Here is a 21049-nt window from a genome sequence, read left to right as displayed (position 1 = left end):
GAACAGTTGAAACTGGTCCAGTAAGAAATTCGGGGACAACACACGGAGGCATCCATTGCTCCATTATTAGAACAAGGGCGAAGCTTTATGAAGTTTAAACTAACATTTACAATGCTCTTATCGTTATTTATGCATCAATCTAATCTAAACAAGATGACGAATCAATAAAAGTTTACTACTCCAGAGATGGTGATAGGAGAGTCGATCAACACCCGCTTTGCTTCTCCTTCGGAAACCAACTGTGGCAGTGTGTTTGCTTCCTTTGGTGCAACACCTCCGACTGTCCATAGAGTACAATGTGGAAAATCATTTTTAGAGACAATAGCCTCGCCATTTACCATTCCAAGATGTGCTCCGAGCGCAGCCATCTTGTCGTTGTAGAAGAATGCATTAAACGATACGGGGACTTTCTGGTTCAGGTAGACGCTGTAACTTGCAACTGCAGCTACACCATGGGCTCTTTTGTGGGCGAGGGTGACATGCACGTTCATCAGGTTATCCTCTAATTTTATGCCGTTAAGAAAATTGTTGACATCAGTGTCGTTCTCCGCAACCTGCTCAGTTGTGCAATATGCACGATGTGATTAAAGTTACAGCAACGCTTCATATAATGAAATAACCTAGAAGCAGCGGTCACATAGAACAAGTCTATGCCTAAGGATCACATGAGCTGTGCAAAGAATCTTGCTTTGGAGACTAAACTTAGCATACAATTCTTACTGATGGACAAGGCCCAATATATCTGCCTGGGATAATGTCACAGCAGCGAAAATGATATTGCCGAACCTCCGCTTCGCAGTATCAGGTGTTTTGGTATCACCTTTTGCCACAGCCTTTAACTGTTCCACTACTTCTTTCACAGCAACCTCAAAGGGAACCTAAACAAAATAAACATTATAACATAAAAAATCAAATACTTTTGTCCTCATGGAACAAAAGCATCATCTTAATGTGCACCGAAATTGTAACTCAAAGCCTTTTATGGTTTCAGACTTTTAGTAGGCAGTGCATGCTAGCCAATAACTCCCTGATTAAAGTACATCACATAGCAATGTAAAGTCATCTCTACTGCTATTGCCAAATCAAAGATAAGTGTTAAGATTAAGAGTGGGTCCCATTTCAAAATTGTGACTGTAAAGAGAGTAATGAGGGTATTACCCCAATGGATGAGGTTGGTAGGAAATGTGTCAACGTAGGACCCCCAAAGTGAAGAGGTAATTCAATTAATGATGTGCGAAAAAAGGTAGGTATATACTTATATTGTATATATTTCACACTAAGTTAAGGGTTTGTGTGTCTTCTCTTGTAAGCCTTCTGCACTACATTGCCTACTTTGGCTTAAATAAACATAGCACGCCAGTTCATAAAGTTAAACAGTGGCAACAGGGTAAAGTGAGTTTGGAAGGCTCATCTACCACAAACTTCTTTGTCTTGAGCTAAGCTTAGAAATTTCTCTTTTATTATTAGTTTGTGACAAAACGACATGGGGTAGTGCAAAACCACAACCACCTATCCTTACTGACTATTTGATACTTTATTGTTCTAATTGTCCACACGTTAAATTTTCTCAATCGACCAAGAGTTAAGGATACATATTTTCAACAAATAATAGATGTGATATGTTTACCTGAATGGATTTAAGATAATCAGCATTCCCGAACAAGATCTCACGCAACCTCTTCTCCCACTGTGACTGTGCCCAACCTTCTAATAGCTCCGCTCTGTTTCGACATTATTAGTCAAATCAGCCAGTATATCATGATTTTGACTATTCGTGGTACTTACTTTTTTGGTGAACATTATCAGATAACACATCATTAACTTGGTACTCTTGGGTTTTAAGGGGGGGGGGGGTAACAGTTACATACCTTCCATGAATGAATAAGCTAAGCACCTCATCTAAGATAGTTTTAACATCACCAGGCAATGGAGATCTGGAACAAAAGCCAAGTAAGAGTTCAGTAGATACATGTTTTTTACCAACAAATTTTTCCACAACGCGATCTCATCAAAACATAACCAGCATTCCATAATGCCACGTCCAGATGTCCCTTTATACGTAGTCATAACATGTTAGACAATTTAAAATATATACAGCAGTCACTATCTACAAGCTTGTGTAAAGCGTAAATATTGTGTACATCATGATTGACCCGTTGGAGCACACGAAACATGAAAACAGCAAGAGCTTCCAAAGAAAATGGATTTGTATCGGTGCCTGCAGTTTGAAGAAAAATTACAAAGCAACTCAGTGATCCTATCCAAGAATATAAGCACTTCATAAATACAGATAGACAGTGAAGATGGGAATAACATTCTAGAATCTAAATAATCTCCAAGCAAGGGGTTTTGTATTGACTTAGTAAATAATCTCCAAATAATTGCTTTCCTCTTGAGTTCTTCATAAAGTGGCAAAAGAAAAATAGAGCAAAATATAATGAAGCATACGTTACCTTCAGAATCAGGAATAACAGGAGCAGCAGCTGCTTTTGTGGTCCGGCATATATCCTCAATCTAGAATAAATAGACCATCAGTTCCGTTCTTTCTAAACTGTAGCATGTGAAAGAAATAACATTGATAGGTATACTCTATCTAATTTGAAAGTAATCTTGCCTGCCGCCACACTTTCTCATTTCGTGCGTTTTTATCGGCGAGGGTTATTCTAAATGGTTCCTCTTTTCGCTTATCAGCAACCTTATGCCAGTATCTTCCTGCAAGGGCAAACAGTTTATAAAAAGGTCAAAACAGCCTCACTCTAGAAGAGTAACTCTATACAATTAATCAGTTTGGCTGAAATATAGCACCTAAAATAGCAAACAAAATTGAATAACAGGCATACAGGTATATATTTATGCAGTACTCTACCAAAGTACCAATAGAACTGATGCTATAAATATATACTGCTAAAAGTACTATAAAATCATATTCCCTTAGTTTTCAAGAAACTGCATCTACAGCAGGATATCGACTATAATTTATCAGTACAGCAGCCTCCTATTGAGTAGAAATGTGGTCCTATTTTGTCCCTGCAAACTTCGGATCCATTTTTAGCAGGAAGAAACCCCTACCTCACCTGTTACATAGCCTAATGGTCCAGTGTCTCTAACATGTGAGTGAGTGAGTGAAAGCTTGTTTGTCCCCGTAATTATAAAAAATGTGTTCTGTTGTCCACTAATGATGACTTCCAAATTAGGGCCTTGCAACCAAATCAGAGTACCAAAAATAACCTATGCGCTTACGGATAATATTCATAATACATAATTACCAAATTTAGAAAGCACACTAGCGACAGAAAGTCTTTTGTCACTAGCGCAATTCTCGAAAATAAGCTACATCAGGAAAAGCAAATTTTGCCAGTTCTTATTGTTGAACAAGGAATATCAAACATTCAAAGTTGGGAAGTATTGCTACATGCTGCCAGAATAATCAAATTTGTATTCATCATTCTCATAAGCACATGTAAATTTGTATTCTATTTGCATCAGAAAATCTAAGAACAAGTGGACCGCGTCCACCGAACCCATGTTTTGGTCCTATGAACATAGCAACCAAAGAATACTGCCAAATGTTCCGTACCTCCAATAAGATCTCCTGTCAAACAATGAAGAGGGCGATCATCACCAAGGCCACCAGGCATTTCCAATATTTCCTTACATAGAGCAGACTTTGCACAACCAGGTATACCTGAAAGAAGAATAAACATGACGGTGAGCAAAACAATATAATGAGGACCAAGAGAACATAATGGCAATCAGAAAATCATAATACTGACAAAGGATATTTACTAGCTAGACAATTGCGGTATATTGACAATGGTCTTAGAATCTGATCTGTCTGGTATACGCTTAGGCTCACAGGGTTTACAGGTTCAAGTCAAGCAACCCAAGGTGCCAGTTGGTCTGAGGCTTACAGTTAATATTGCTTAAGCAACCATCCGTTGAGAAGCTGCTTGCATGACTTAATTCTCTAGTTTATCATTGTCAGACCCGAGTGGTGCTGACAGACAAGATCTTCAGAATTGCAGCTCAACTAGCAGTTTTATTAGCAAATTCAGAGGAATGCTTCGAGTTCTTGCAAGAGCTACAATGGGTACAAAGCCGGCCAGGAACACTGGCGGCGGAAAGGGGGAAACCCTAGAAATGGTTCGATGGTCTCCTCCGACCAGGAGAGTGGGCTTTATAGCCTTACAAATTGGTAAGAAAGTGAAAATGAAAAGTAAAAGAGTATTGATCTCTTTGGAGCCTTGTCGGAAAAGGAACAGCGACGCGCATGAGCTTGTGCACAGTCCGATCGTGAATCAATGGCATCGGCTTCAACTTAACACAGCGAAGCGGTACGGATGAAGGCGGGCCGTTGGATCACGAGTAGAGGGCCACCCTTGCTTCGCACGCGATCTTCCTCATTCAAACTTAACTGAAAGTGTCTGTTTGGCAGGGCAATTCTTCAGAGATGCAACTGGGTCCTGACAATCAGGTTTATAAGCTGTAAGCTTGATAAGCTAATGTTTGAGAATTGAGAGAAGGCCAAGATACACTTAATAGGTTCACAAATATTATGAATGCTCACACAGGGTAAGAAAAATCCAGAACCAACAAATTTAGGACATATAATTAATTAAGCCTAAAGTTACCTGAAAATGATGGTCTCTAGACCTATGTTGGTAAAAATGAGATCCATGGGCACGAGCACCCAGGATATTTTTGTTTAAGGGAGAGCCCACCCGGGTGAGATACCAAAAATTCTCTCCCAATATGATTCGAACCCTGGTCCGGCAGGGATGTGCCGTTGCGACCCTACCGCAGGACTACTTCCCTTTAGAAACTCATCTGCAAGACTGGGGGGTGCCAAAGTAAGTCAAGTTCTTCATATGGCTTGCCAGTCTTGATGGATGCTGGACTGACCAGCGTGGACAGAATCGAAGGTAGCGACATGCGCCTGTTTGCTTCCTCTGCTTGGAAACTACGCCCCACCTACTGGTTGACTGTCCCAAGGTGCAGCAGACCTGGTTTGAGGTCCTATCCAGGGTGCGAGCAACCTGCCGCCCTTAGGCGCCTGGTGAAGACTTCTTCGCTTACTCTACCAATCATTGGTGGCTTTATGCCTGCAGCTACTTCTAAGCCTCTGAGGAAGGGCCTGGCATCCATTGCGATCATCCCTTGATGATGCGGAATCACAGGAACGGCTGCACCTTTAACTGTGAGCAGCCAAGCCTCAACCGCCTACTTGAGCAAATCAAGGATGAAGCTATTGCGTGGGGTCACGCAGGAGCTACAGAGTGTCTCCCCTGTACTTGGGCTGTCCACTAGCTTGGTGTTGCGTCGTAACCATCATTTTTAGGCTTCAAAATATTTCTTTCTATTTATTCAACCCATCTAGAAGCAATCTTTGCGTTTTTCAAGAAAAAAATATAGCTTAAGTGTGGACTGTCCACTAGCTTGGTGTGGCACCTCAGTTTCTGGCTGAACGTCAGATTCGACGCCCACCAAAAAAGTGTTAGACAAGTTATCTTCTTTTATTTTCAGGGTTTTTTTCTGCGAGACCTGGATTAATTTAGGCATCAAATAGGTGCATTAAACAATGGCCACCTAGACCCTACTTGCAAGTTCTGAGCTCATGATCAACATTCTATCTGTACAATGATCTATAGCTATTGGGAAAATCCAAATGAATCGAATGGTCTATCATCTGAAGCAGTATAATCTTCCCCCAACCTCACACAAACAGCAAAAAATACAGCATAGTTAGGTCGATAGTTTAGACACTGCCGGGCAAGGGCGGTACAAATGATTATCAAGTTCTTTAATCTTGAGAATATTAAAAACCAGTTATTCCAATGATTTGAAACAACTCAAGATGAAGAATGCTTATGAAACATAAACCTTAGAATCTGTTAAAAGAAAATAGGATTTACCAGGAAAGAAGACAACGAGGCCCTCAGTTTTGGAAACAACGTCGAGGGACGTTGTAGGACTACAAGGTGCTGTCCCACGTTCTGGCTGAAGATCATCCTCTCCATCTCTCAAATTTTCTGCTTCGCCCCTACCAGATCCTGGTCAGCATATTGTTCAAGGAAAGGCTCTGCCTCATCAAGATACGCTGAGGACGAGAGTGGCTTATTGCCACACTTTAATGTAATGTGGACAGCCCTGTTTTAGCAAACCAAATAAAAAATAAAATTAACATCTGTAGTTTGGCAACACAACACTTAAAACAATTCCTCCTATGAAGAGAAAGAAGTTAGTAATATACCATTGATCCAACAGTTTGCAAAGCTCTTTCTGTTTACGTGCTGATGTTCCCCAATTCCCCATGTGCCTATTAACACATTCAGGACCACTGATATCAGAGGTAACACTGTTTGTATTTAATACAACAGCACCAACCAAAACTTAATGTAGTCACAATCGACAACTAAGCTCAAATATTTCACATGGCTGAAACCTTCAAGCATCAAATCATCATTTGATGAAGACAAATTCTTGAATAGCATAGAAGGGGACCCCAACATGGTAGCGGCCTCGCTTACAGGTATTAACATTTCCTACTAATATGCATATCAACTAAGTAGATGTCCAAAGGATGCATTAGCTATGTTTCTGGCGTTACAACAATTATGGGCAGAATAAAACTAAATCAAGACTAGTAACTACAATGCTCATCTGTTTCAGCCAACCGCAGAAGGAACTGTGGAAAGGTGAGAACGAAAATTTGAGATTTGAATGCATGACATACTTCAGGTAATAAACTCGATATTTAGATGGGCCATCATTGAAAAGGGTGGAGAGGCCATCCCGAATTAAAAAGGTCCTGATCTGTCAGGTGGCCATGTAAGAGAATTGTTAGAAGATACAGATACATATCCACCAGTTCAAACTTTTGTGATTGCAGTCCTCTCCAGCGTGCAAGAATAAAAAAGCTTCTAAAGAAAAGAAGTCCACATAGATATGCCAAGCATATAAGCATTATAATGACAGTGTCATACTTATTTTACATGTGCATCGGATGTTAAAATGAAAGCAAGCAATCCAGAGTAAACAGCATTGTACTCATACATCAAGAAGTGACCAACGAACACCTAAGCTCTAAAAGAAGCTGCAAACAATGACAATGAAGTACCTTATATTTCAGGAATTTTAGTTTGAGCATCAAACTTGAATCCTCACCAGCCAGACCATCCTGAGCTGACGAACTTGAATCCACGGCACCATCAATAATTTCCAGTGAAGTGTTACTGTCTTCGGAAAGTTCAGCGCCCTTCTTATTGTTCGCCTTGCACAGGTTTATATGAATGAAGAAACCTAACCATGAAACATTACGTCCGTCAAAAGTCACGCTGACTTATTTTATTGAAAAGAATTTTGAGTCACATCGTCCATCTTACCCCTGAGGAGTCCGTTAAGAGAGACCTGAAAGATTGGAGTATCACCAAAGAGCTAGCTATGGACAGGGGTGCGTGGAAACTTGCTATCCATGTGCCAGAGCCATGAGTTGGTTGCGAGATCTTATGGGTTTCACCTCTAGCCTACCCCAACTTGTTTGGGACTAAAGGCTTTGTTGTTGTTGTTGTTGTTGTTGTTGTTGTTGTTGTTGTATCGTCCATCTTACCCCTGTACAGTGGCCATAACCCTTGATTTTTCCTAAAAATATACATGACCGATTAAATCTAATAGCAAATAATAAATCAAAAAAGGTACTGCTATGAATTAAGCTACGCGAGATTGACTTTACAATCGTACCTCATCTCTTGCTGATAACGTTTACAAATAGAATCATTGCGCACATGGATAACCATCTTGTATGAAAGAGAATCAACATTTTGGTAATTCAAGTAACATTTGAACGCTGCAGGGAAATGTCTCTGCTTCATCAAACGAAACATCTCCTGTAACAGTGCAGAAGAAATAAATTATCATGTTCTAGTTATTGGAAGCTGGCATTTGCAGTTATAAAACATCTGCCATGTAAGTATGCCTGTTATCTACAGCAATTGTAAAAAGACTTATTCTTGGAATAGAACAAATAGAAACTACTAACCTGCAATTTCTTAGTTGCATAGTCTGTAGGATGTGCTTCCAAAAAGTAAGTGACAAGTGATTTATCAGTGTTTCGAGACTGAGCATCAAGACTACTGTTTCCAAACCAATCAGAGTGGTCTGGACACATTGAAGATCTGACATTTTCAAGAACTGCTTTAATTTTCTGTTCATGTAAAAGTAATAAGAAGTTACAGCACCATAGAACCAATACAAAACTAATAAAAATCATGAAAAGGGTGAATACCACTTGACAACATTAAACGATACCTGCTTTTCATCTGACCTATTAGCGGCACATATTTCACGTAAACTTGGTCCTAAATCAGATTCAACTGCATAGGAAAGTTACTTTGTACATCAACGATAAAAACTAATGTATTTACAGCTACACAACTCAACTGCATTGAGAATTATTTACTACTCCCTTTGTCCCAAAATTTAAGGCGCCTAAAAATTAGTCAAAAGTCAAATCTTACTAACTTTGACCAGATATTTAGGAAAAAATATTTAAATCTATAATATTGAATGGACACATTAAGGAAATATACTTTATGGTGAACCTATTGACATTAAAAAAATATACTCCCGAGCGGAGGGGAGCAGCAGCCTACTGCGTGGGGCGAGCTACTGGGGGAACCCCCTGCCGCTAATGGGGCGAGCTGCTGGACGGAGGATGGAGTCACGGGAGGAAGAAGGACAGCGAAACGATCGATCGATCCGATCGTGTTTTGAATCTGAGGGGATTTTCGAAAGTTTTGAATAGCAGAGCTTTTTTTTTGTAAAAGGACATATGTGAATGGGCCACGACAACAAACTGGAGCCAGAGGGAGTAGCTCTAATTGAACAGGAAACTTATTATTGAGATGAAAACTTATTTGAGATCGTTTGCAAACAAAGAGAAACTCTCTTGTATGGCTCATCTATTTCACTCAAATAACAAGGGGATGTCATTTACTAGCTTACCTCCATGTAATGGAGCCTGTGAGAGGCTTCTCAAGACTTCTTTCATTTGATCTGAACTTTGATGACTAACAATACGGGCAACCAGACCTTCAAGTATCTCACCCTGTACCTTTAAATGATCCTTGGACCCTAAACGAAGAGAGACATGAAAAGATATTATAACAGCAGTGAGAGTGTAAGACAACTAATGGAAAATTACCGTGGGGGTCTCCCCTACGGTTTGCTGGTAAAAAGAAAAGATACTGTAAGACAACAATTATTACTCAAGATAGACTTACCTGGTACAGATATATCAGCTATTTTGTCAAGGGCTTCGCAAACCAGTGTGGCAGTCCCCACTTCACACAATGCATCATAGGCAACGAAAAAAGAAGTAGCAGATTTCCTTGCAAAGATGTAAACAGAAAGAAGAAGAATATTAAGACAAGAACCAGCAGTGTACAGATGCGCACTTTTGAGGGTACCGAAACAATGGCTCCAGCAGATGAATGACATGATTGCATAGACACTAAAAATATAGCAGTTGAACAATGTCTATCAGTATGTACAGTGTAAAATAACTTAGCTACAATAGTCTATACCCCAAAAAGATGCATGCCAATGTAAAGAGTAGTTGACGGTACATGGGAGAAGAAGTTCAATAAATTTAATAGCATTGGCATAGATGAGCGTATGATTCGTGTCGAAGCAACAATCCATTGTAATAATAAACTAAAAAACTGACAAGACAGGAAACATTGAACTTGAGTTACGGAAACACCGAAAGATTTCAAACATGAGAAGAAAAGTCGAAATTGGCATTTGTATCATCAGAAGGTGTTCCGTAAAATGCTCATACACAAGAATTATAATTAAATAATTTAGTCTGGATTAATGGAAACGGACACTTTTACTCTCATGATGCATCTCGTATCAAACAGCTTCATAATGGAAACTTATATCAAGCAAGGCAGTCAAATACTTTAGCAAAGGAATTTTCTTAACATAGAGTTGTCACATGGGCCACCTTGTGGAAAATAGCCAGACATTATTTGTCGATAGGCGCCATTTTCGACAAAAGGCAATCACGTCTGGAGTAGAATAGAACTTTGGTTTGCCATGACCCAACTCTGTTACAGCTGTAACCACGGCTGCATAAAGATATAAATATGCATCAAAAGAGATGTTAAAGAAATACTGCCAAGAATGGTAAAAATTCATGGACTGAAAAATGGTGCCATAATTATATGGGTAAAGAAACCTCTCCAAAACAGAAGCAAGAAAAATACCAGGATAATGATGTAGGCTGAATAACATGAGCAGAAAAAGGATTGTGCTGCTTCTTTTGTTCAGTCTTTATAACACCCCAAATAGAACCATGCTACTAAGTGAATGCAAAGAGTGAAATTTCAAGTATATCAATAGAAGCTTCTTACAGTTGTTAGTTTCCTGAATCATAAAAATGTTTCTACTCCAATGATTTTAGTTTATAAGTTATATCAGCAGTTGTGGCAATCTTATCACAAAATGATAATTTTATCTGTGTAAATGAAACCCGATTTTACCCCCAATAATATTTGACCCTTTTACTATTCTTATAAACAACACTCATCCACTATCAAGTACAGAAACAGTTATGCGTCATACATTTGAAGTTATAACTAGAAAACACTACTCCAGTAATGAATACCAATGAATAAAGCATATGGAGAGCACAATTTACATGAATCAGGGGAACTGACAATTTACACGAATCCAGGGAATTTAGATGAATCAGGGGAGGGGGAGGAGGGAGAGTACCATAATCATCCTTTGGCCTTTGCCCATGGTCTCCTAATTCAGCCGTTACAAGCTCCATTGAAATGTTTATCCGGTTTTTCTGGAAGCATATAACATGGGTAAAATCAGGAATCTTAAGAAAACTGCTGAGAAGTAGAAATGCGAACGATGAAAATCCCTAAGAATAAACTGAACATTCTTGATGAGTGTCTAATTCCAATAAACTATGTATCAAAGGAAGATTAAACAGCACACCTACAATGGTGATTCCTAATGTGTTTGTTACCTAATACTCCCACCTTTTCATTTTCTAAAACGCATCTGGGTTAAGCACAGGGATTAAGGTGGCTATGATACCAAGAGAGCGATAGAGAGAAATGACCATGGTACCCATGATTTAACGGCTTGGGAATAAGAGAAATTACTTGGTGTGTGTGTATTTATCATAAATATAAACTATTTTAGTACATTAATTACTCATATGAGATCTTAAGCTACTTAGTTCGAGGCTCTGCCAAATTAAGAACTATACTGAATGAAATAGAAGCAGTGAAATATAAAATGGAAAATAATATTCTCTTTAGGTGAAGGTTCTGCATCATTACTATATGTTTATATCGACTATCAAATACCAAAAGATCCCGATACAAGAAACACAAAAATATGAAAATACGGAAGTCCAAAGGCATGTATCTCTTGAGGAAAGTTGCCCTGGGCATGGAATACCTGGAGATAATCATTAAATTCTGCTTGTATTTGAGGAGCTTCCTTTCCCCAAGCTTCATGAAACATACGGTCCAGGCCAAAAACGCCCACAGCAGTGTAGCTATAAGCAGGAATTACACTTCAGTTAAATAACTCAACAAACATCAAGACAAACTAGCAGAACCTACATATTTCCAAAGCTATTCTTGGAATATGCTCCATGGTGACCAGCATACATGAATAGAGATCCTGAATGCTTCAGCGTAACCTGAACAAAAGCTTATCTTTGTAGGGTAAACACGTTTTAACCATCATTATAGTCCGGTGGATTGTCTATGGTCCGGTGGATCACCGCCGTTCCCCGACCTTCCTTGCGGAGCTCCACCAAAAGATCTCCGCCTCCCTCCTCCCAGTAGTTGTGGGCGGAGATTTTAACCTCATCCATTCTCCGGACGAGAAGAATAATGATAGGATTAACCTCCCCCGGATGCAGTTGTTCAACGACTGGATCGCGGAGCTCGGCCTCCGGGAGATCGAGCGGACGGGGGCGCGATTCACCTGGACTAACCGCCAGGCCGACCCGACGCGATCCGTCTTGGATCGTGTCCTAGTTTCCCCGGAGTGGGAATTGAGGTGCCCCCTGACCTCGCTCCAGGCGATTACCCGGATTCGGTCTGACCACGTCCCTCTCCTCCTATCCTCTGCGGACGAGCGCCCCCCCCCCTCCCGCCGCGGTTTAGGTTTGAGTCCTTTTGGCTCAACCAGGTCGGCTTTCGGGATGCGGTCTCTGCTCGTTGGACTCTTGCTCGCGCCTCTCCCCATTGCTCCATGTCCGCCGTTGACTCGTGGCACTTCTGCGCCAAGCTTGCCCGCCAATTCATGAAGGGCTGGGGCGCTAATCTTGGCCGTGACTTCCGCGAGCGTAAAAGATCTCTCCTGTTGGCTATTCAGGCTCTGGACGCCCGGGCCGACTCCTCCGGGCTCTCCCCAGATGAGTGGATGCTGAGATATGATCTTGAGGATCAACTCTCCTCCATCTACACAGATGAGGAGGCATACTGGAGGTTGCGTGGTACCCAAAGATGGGTGCTCCGCGGTGATGCGAACACTGCATATTTCCAGGCGGTTGCGAATGGCTGACGCCGGAGAAATTCCATCCACTGCTTGTGGGAGGATGACGCCCCCCTTGTCCGCCCCGCGGCCATTCGGGCTCATGTAGACGGCTTCTACAAAGCCCTCTTTACCCCCACCCCTCGGGGTGGGGCTAGTCTCGCCCCCGACACTTGGACGGGGGTGGAGTTGGTTTCCGATGAGGCCAACACGGCCCTTGTTGCCCCCTTCGCCGAAGAAGAGGTACTCGCGGCCATTAAAGGAATGAACCCCTCCTCGGCCCCGGGTCTGGATGGCTTGCCCGTTACGTTCTTTAAAACGTTCTGGCAGACAGTCAAACCTGAGGTCATGGCCCTCTTCGAGGAGTTCTATTCGGGCTCTATGGACCTTGGTCGCCTCAATTATGGGATCATTACCCTCATCCCAAAGGTTCCGGGCGCCTCTGATATTCGCCAGTTCCGTCCCATCACCGTGATTAACGTGATATTCCGGATCCTGGCCAAAGGGTACGCCAATAGGGTGACCCTGCTTGCTAACTCGATCACTCACCCGAACCAATCGGCCTTCATCCAAGGCCGGTTTATTTTAGATGGCGTGTTGGTCTTCCATGAAGTCCTTCACGAAGTTCGGGTGAAACAACATCGCGTTGTCTTCCTGAAGCTGGACTTTCATAAAGCTTATGATACTGCGCACTGGCCTTTCCTTCGGGAAGTGCTGCTGCGTAAGGGCTTTGACGACCGCTGGGTGACTCGTGTGATGCAATTAGTCTCCTGTGGGCGGACCGCGGTGAACATCAACGGCGAGATTGGGCCATACTTCCCCACTCTCTGTGGGGTGCGTCAGGGGGACCCGTTCTCGCCGTTCCTGTTCAACATGGTGGTCGATGCTCTGGCTGCCATCCTGGACAAAGCCAAGGGTGCCGGTCATATTCACGGCATTGTCCCCCACCTAGTCGGAGGGGGAGGGGTCTCCCTCCTTCAATACGCGGATGACACCATAATAATGGTTGAAGGTTCTACTCAGGACGTGGCTAACCTGAAGTTCCTCCCCCTGTGCTTCCAGCAGATGTCGGGCCTAACGATCAACTTCGATAAGAGCGAAGTTATGGTTCTTGGTTACCCTCCGGTGGAAGCTCAGGCTATCGCTGACCGACTTAACTGTCGGCTGGGTTCTTTCCCCACGACCTACCTGGGGATCCCCATTAGTGATTCGCGCCTCACCGTGGCGGACCTCCGCCCCACGGTGACCCGTATGCAACATCGCGTCGAGCCTTGGAAAGGGCGCTGGCTATCGAAGGCTGCGTGTGTGATTCTCATCAACTCCTCTCTCGCCAGCCTTCTTTGGTACCTCGTGAGCTTTTATAGCCTCCATGAAACGCTGCACACGGAAATTGCCAAGTACCAATCCAGGTTCTACTGGGCTGGCGAGGATGACAGACAGAAGTACCATATGGTCAGTTGGCCGGACATATGTAAACCCAAGGACCAGGGGGGTCTGGGGATTTTGTCCTCCCGACGCATGAACATCGCCCTCCTGACCCGGTGGCTATGGCGTATTGCTAATGGTGATGGAGGGCTTTGGCTCACCATCATCCGGAACAAGTACCTCCGTGGACAGCCTCTGGCTTTCTGTCAGCGTTCGGGCGGATCCCAGTTTTGGCAGGCCGTCATTCAGCTGCTCCATGTACTTCGCATTGGCACGTCCATCTCGGTTGGGTCTGGGTCCGCGACCCTGTTCTAGTTTGATCAGTGGATCGGCGACACCCCTCTGGCCGCCCGCTTTCCCGAGCTCTTCGCCATTGCTGTTGACCCACGGGTCTCTGTTGAGACGGCCCTTATTGACTTAGGGCGCCTCGCGTTTCGCCGCCCTTTTGGCCCGCCCGAAGTGGCCGCCTGGGATGCCCTCCTCGAGGACTTCGCCCTTCTCCCGATTAACGTCACCGACACCCCGGACGCCATCTCTTGGCGCCTAGAATCTTCCGGACGCTTCTCTACTAAGTCCCTATACGCGGCCATCGCGCCTTCGCCCGCCCCCGAGCCCTTCAGTTTGATCTGGGATATCCGCCTGCCACTGAAGATTAGGATCTTCCTTTGGCAATGGATCCGTGGACGCCTCCCCTCCGGAGTCGAAGTCCTCAAGCGTAACGGACCTGGAGATGGGCTTTGCCCCCTGTGCGGCACGGTGGAGGACGCTAACCACATCTTCTTCACGTGCACCACGGCCCAGTTTCCATGAGACGGTTGGTGAACAGTGGTGCAATTCCAATTTCCCCGACCTTCTCGCAGAGATCCATGCCTCTCCCCCCCCCCTCGCTACTGACATATCCGTTGGCTCTGCATAGGGGTCCTCGCCTGGACGCTCTGGACTGTCCGCAATAAGCTTGTCATCCAAAAGGTTGCTCTCAGACGTGCTACTGACGCCATTTTTAAAATGTGTGGGTACCTGCAGCTTTGGCGGCCGCTTAGCCGCCCTCAGGATCGGGACGTCATCAACACCCTCCTCACCGACCTTCGATCGCTCGCCTTCCGCCTGGCGCTACCACTTCCCCCCCCCCCCCCTCCCGGAGCCCGACTAGTTGCAGTCGTTTATTTCTGTTCTAGGGCTTGTTGAGTTGTGCCCTCAGCATTAACCCTTATGGATCCTGTGTTTTGTATGAACTTGGTGTGTGTGTGTGTGTTTGAACCTCTGTGGATTGTTGGCTTGGGCATGTGCTTTATAATATAAAGCGGGGCGAAAGCCTTTTTCGGTGAATGTATTGCTTTAAGCAGGGGAACCTTCTACGGGAGATAGGCGACTAGGGTTTCCCCTTCCCCTCCTCCCGCCGCCGCCGGCCCTCCCGCCGCCGCAGGCCGCCGGCCCTGCGCCCCACCCCCGTCCCCTTCCTCCCTCCCCTCTCCCCCGTCCAGACCCGCCTCGCGCCGCCTCCCCGGGAGGTGGCCGGGGCGGAGCTCGTGCCCCTCCTCCGCGGGCCTCCCCTTTCCCCTTATCCGCTCGCCGCCGCCGGTGGTCGCCCCCGGCGCTGGCCCGGGTGGCTCCGGCGATGGCGGGCCTTCCCTTCCCCGCGCGCGCATGCTCCCTTCCCGGGGCAGGGAGGCGGCGGCGGTGCAGCTCGGCGTGGCTGCGGTCCGACTGCCCTGCGGCGGCGGCCGGCGGCAGGCGTGGTGTCAACGTCGCTCCTTGGCGGCGGGGCGGCGTGGTGGTGCTGGGTGGCCGTCGTCACGACCCCGGCCCAGATCTGGGCCCGGCGGGCCCCATCTGGGTCCTAGCGGGCCGGCCCCACGGCATGGCTTCGTCGTCGTCTGTGTGGTGAGGAGGAGGAGCGGCTCAGATGGGGGGACGGCGATGCCGATGGCGTGCCGGCTGCAGCGCGATAGCGGGAGCTGTCCAAGAATGGTGTTCCCGGCCGGGCCTGTGGGCACACGGGCCTGGTAGGCTCCTGCTTGTGTGTCCGGTCGGCTACCGTCGTTGACGGTAGAGGTTGTGCCCTCCCGCGTGCCGACGGTGCTGCGGCCCCTAGTCCCGGCTCCTATCCCTTGTCGTGCAGACCTCACCTCGTGGTGCCGTGGTGAGACGGCGTGGATGCTTCTTGACCATGGTGGCGCAAGATGGTGGTCCGTTTGGTGGCAGGCTCTGGAGCACCCGAGGTGAAGGTTGGGATCGGGGGAAACCCCTGTCGGCCTGTCCGACACCGACGCGGCGACGCCGGTGGGTGTCGCCTGACCTTCCTGGAGGGCGTCGGGGGCGACCCTTCCTCTCGCCTCGTCGGGTACCGGGGGAAACCCTTGGCAGCAGCGTCGTCTTCGTCGCGGTCCTTCTTGGAGGTGCTGATTGGTACCGGTGCTTCAGAGCCTTGGAGCTTGGTGGGAGATCCTCGGTGGGCGCAGTGGTCGTGAAGCTTCTTCGTTTCCGTCGATCCGCTGTTGTCGGCATTCTTTTCTTTTCTTTTGTTGTTTCTCTTTCGTTTCTTTTGGGTGTGATTGTGCTGCTTCCGCCCCAGTGTTGGAAATATGCCCTAGAGGCAATAATAAATTAGTTGCTATTATTATATTTCATTGTTCATGATAATCATTTATTATCCATGCTAAAATTGTATTGATAGGAAACTCAGATACATGTGTGGATACATAGACAACACCATGTCCCTAGTAAGCCTCTAGTTGACTAGCTCGTTGATCAATAGATGGTTACGGTTTCCTGACCATGGACATTGGATGTCGTTGATAACGGGATCACATCATTAGGAAAATGATGTGATGGACAAGACCCAATCCTAAGCCTAGCACAAAGATCGTGTAGTTCGTATGCTAAAGCTTTTCTAATGTCAAGTATCATTTCCTTAGACCATGAGATTGTGCAACTCCCGGATACCGTAGGAGTGCTTTGGGTGTGCCAAACGTCACAACGTAACTGGGTGGCTATAAAGGTACACTACAGGTATCTCCGAAAGTGTCTGTTGGGTTGGCACGAATCGAGACTGGGATTTGTCACTCCGTGTAAACGGAGAGGTATCTCTGGGCCCACTCGGTAGGACATCATCACAATGTGCACAATGTGATCAAGGAGTTGATCACGGGATGATGTGTTACGGAACGAGTAAAGAGACTTGCCGGTCACGAGATTGAACAAGGTATCGGGATACCGACGATTGAATCTCGGGCAAGTACAATACCGCTGGACAAAGGGAATTGTATACGGGATTGATTGAATCCTCGATATCGTGGTTCATCCGATGAGATCATCGTGGAACATATGGGAGCCAACATGGGTATCCAGATCCCGCTGTTGGTTATTGGCCGGAGAGTTTTCTCGGCCATGTCTGCATGACTCCCGAACCCGTAGGGTCTACACACTTAAGGTTCGATGACGCTAGGATTATAGGGAAAGTATGTACGCGGTTACCGAATGTTGTTCGGAGTCCCGGATGAGATCCCGGACGTCACGAGGAGTTCCGGAATGGCCCGGAGGTAAATATTGATATATAGAAAGTATGGTTTTGGCCACCGGAAGTGTTCCGGGCATCACCGGTAGTGTACCGAGACCACCGGAGGGGTCTGGGGGTCCACCGGGAGGGGCCACGGGCCCTGGAGGCATACATGGGCCAATAGTGGGAAGGGACCAGCCCCTAGGTGGGCTGGGGCGCCTCCCACCAAGGCCCAAGGCGCCTCCTAGAGGGGAGGGGGGCAAACCCTAGGGCAGATGGGCCTTAAGGCCCACCCTAGGTGCGCCCCCCCTCTCTCCCCCCTTGGCCGCAACCCTAGATGGGTTTTGGGGCAGCCGCCACCCCTAGGGAGGGAACCCTAGATGGGGGCGCAGCCCCTCCCCTTCCCCTATATATACTTGAGGTATTGGGGGCTGCAACATACGCGAGATCATCTCCCTCTTGGCGCAGCCCTACCTCCCTCCCTCCTCGTCTCTCGTAGTGCTTGGCGAAGCCCTGCTGGAGTCCCGCGCTCCTCCACCACCACCACGCCGTCGTGCTGCTGCTGGATGGAGTCTTCCCCAACCTCTTCTTCTCCCCTTGCTGGATCAAGGCGTAGGAGACGTCACCGGGCTATACGTGTGTTGAACACGGAGGTGCCGTCCGTTCGGCACTAGGATCATCGGTGATTTGAATCACGACGAGTACGACTCCATCAACCCCGTTCACTTGAACACTTCCACTTAGCGATCTACAAGGGTATGTAGATGCACTCTCTTTCCCCTCGTTGCTAGATTACTCCATAGATTGATCTTGGTGATGCGTAAAAAATTTTGAATTTCTGCTACGTTCCCCAACACCCAGCACCTATCCTTGAATGTATCGGTTGGTTGCTTTGGAATACAAAGCGCGGGGAGACCCTTTTTCTTATTTAACCATCATTATAAGTAGTTAGCTAAAATAAAATCAGTAAATAATCAAAAGGCGATAAAAAAAGATAATCCCTCCGTTTTATTTACTTCACATTCTGGGTTTAGTCAAAGTCAAACTTTGTCAAGTTTAACCAAGAATGTAAGAAAAATAATCAACATTTATAATAACAAATGCAGAAAATATACTTTATGAAGATTATAATACAATAGATTTTATATCGTGGATGTTGATATTTTTTCCAACATATTTGGTCAAAGCTTACAAATTTTGACTTTGACTAAACAACCCAGAACGCAAAGTAATTGTGAATGGAGAGAGTATCAAATATACCTCCATGGTAGCAAAGCCACGCGACACCATCTCAATCATCTGTTTTCTTGTCTGCCATCACAAAAATGGGGGTAAGGTTCCCACTAAAAGTTTTGAATTGCAACTCCATTCAGTAAATGTGAGTAAGAACCCCCCCCCCATAGTACTATAGCCAATTCATTAAATATTTCTACAATAAGAATATAAGATAAGATAAAACTGAATGTGGTTACATTAACCAACAACATTGAGGCCACGCAGATTGCAGACAGCATGTTCAAGAGTTCATCAACAGCTAAAAAGTAGAGCGCACAGTGCGTAGCAGCTAATTTCATTAGAATTACTCAAAGGGAAAAAAAATCTCATCAATACAATGGTAACCTACACCAATTAAGCAATGGATGGTTTAGAAACTAAGCCTGGATTTAGCCATGTGGTGTACTATGATAGTCTAGCTAATCTACCTTGCCAAACAGAGTAGAACGATGTAGGGTAGTTGACTTTTGATACATTCTTTTTTCACAACTTTGAAAATAAGCATAGCAACGTGGCCCCAGCAAATTAAGGTAATCAAAATATTGAAACAGCAAACACAACTCACAATATGGTAACTTCCACATGTATTGTCTGATCAGAATCACTAAAATATAATCATGGGGGAAAACTGCCGATAGTTGCTCAGGAAACACTTGGCATTGTTTATCACAAGGTCAAGGTGATGGAAGCAAGGAGCAATTCACGCACCTCTTGATCGGACTTGTCGTTCTCGAATTTGGGGTAGAAAGCGGCCCTGATGCGCGCCTCCGCGAACGTGTTGTTGTCCATGGCGAAGTAAGTGCCCCCCGCGAACAACCTCGACGCGCCACCCTGCTCATCCGCCACCTCCGAGGACCGGAGGGCGGCGCCTGGCTTGCAGCAGGTGGTGGAGGTCGAGGGAGGCGGCGACCGCTCGCAGGAGGCGGAGCCCGCCGTGGGGCAGACGGGGGCGTGCAGCTGCATGAGGATGAGGTCGGGAGAGGCGGCGGCCGCGCGCCGGGGGGGGGGGGGGGGGGGGGGGTGCGGAGCTGGACGCAGCGCGCGAATCTCGCCTTGGTGCGACGGCGGCGCGGTTTCTTGTAACACCCTACACACCACCGCTGGATCGCACTGGGCTATGCGCTGCTGTACGTGGGCCGTGGGCTGAGTCGACATTTATTGAGGGGATTTAAGGTGTGAAATACCATAATACGGGAGTGCGCCGGGTCTTCTCACATAGTCGGGTCCTCTCTTCCCTTTTCCTCGGGTAGTATAAGAAATACAGGGTCCTTTTGTGCCTAGTTCATGTACCAATCCATCCATCTAGCTCGCATAGTGAAGTTAATTCCTTTTTTAAAGAAATTCGGAGTCTTTTTCCAGCTAGCTCACGTATCAATCAATCCATCTTTCATCTAGCTTGCTACATGTAGTTTCGCACATGTATATAAATTGGTATGACTGTATGTAAATGAGCAATGTGCGACTACTTAAATTAATTTTCTCTTATTTAGCAAGTAGTTGGGCCGACTAACTTGCGGTCTGTGAAAATCCCATGCACTGGAATGACCGTCAGATTTGAAATATTTTTTTGATTTTATTTGAACTTTTAAAATAATAATAAATATTATTATAAATTGCCGAATACTCTTGGAAACATGAACAATTATCAAAAATGTGAACATTTTTTTGATAATTCCATACATTTTTGGAAAACAAACACAAAATTTAAACAAGAACACTTTTTAAAATTCAAAAACATTTGAAAACATGAACCTTTTATAAAAACATGAACAATTTTTGAAAACGAGAACATGTTTTGAGCATTCAGAACAATTACGGAAATTACATATTTTCTAACTAGAACATTATTTTGAATTGTGAACATTTCATTAAAACAATAAAATTTTCCAATTTGAAACATTTTCTAAAATGAAAATTTCTTTTTAAAAATATAGAACATTTTTGGTAGCCACAAACATTTTTTCTTAAAATGGGAACCCTTTTTTAAAGTTCCAAACATTTATCAAAACAGGAATAAAATTTTGGAATTCTGAACATTTATCTAAAATTTTGAAGAAAATTTGAATTTATGAACGTTCCTTTTAAAAGTTTTAATTTAACAGAAAAATAAACTTGAAAGGGAAAAAACAGGAAAGAAAAAAATTGGAATCATGACACAGAAAAAAAAAGGGAAACAGGCCGGCCCATTCTTGGGCGTCCTGTGCGAATATCCGACCATTTCCCCCCGCGTGTGGCAAATAGAAAATAGGTGGGATGTCTTTGCTGGGATATAGTGTGCGC

At 45.1% G+C, this 21049-nt stretch overlaps 1 protein-coding gene and 1 pseudogene across 1 annotated transcript; both read right to left on the bottom strand.

The window, feature by feature from the left end:
• Position 1: 1 nt before the first annotated feature.
• LOC123132340 (tRNA ligase 1) lies at positions 2 to 2610 on the bottom strand. Its single transcript, XM_044552114.1, has 6 exons — positions 2454 to 2610; positions 2142 to 2218; positions 1869 to 1934; positions 1628 to 1721; positions 721 to 878; positions 2 to 554 (listed from the first exon to the last, which is right to left on the bottom strand). Exons 2-6 carry the CDS (start codon positions 2144 to 2146, stop codon positions 509 to 511), a joined length of 369 nt encoding a protein of 122 aa, XP_044408049.1. The 5' UTR covers positions 2147 to 2218; positions 2454 to 2610; the 3' UTR covers positions 2 to 508.
• On the bottom strand, positions 2249 to 19762 carry LOC123129512 (tRNA ligase 1-like; annotated as a pseudogene).
• Positions 19763 to 21049: the final 1287 nt, after the last annotated feature.

This window comes from Triticum aestivum, chromosome 6A, assembly GCF_018294505.1.
Source record: "Triticum aestivum cultivar Chinese Spring chromosome 6A, IWGSC CS RefSeq v2.1, whole genome shotgun sequence".
Classification (NCBI taxonomy): Eukaryota; Viridiplantae; Streptophyta; class Magnoliopsida; order Poales; family Poaceae; genus Triticum; species Triticum aestivum.
The sequence above is the reverse complement of the archived record's forward strand: the minus strand, read 5'-3'. Positions and strand labels throughout refer to the sequence as shown.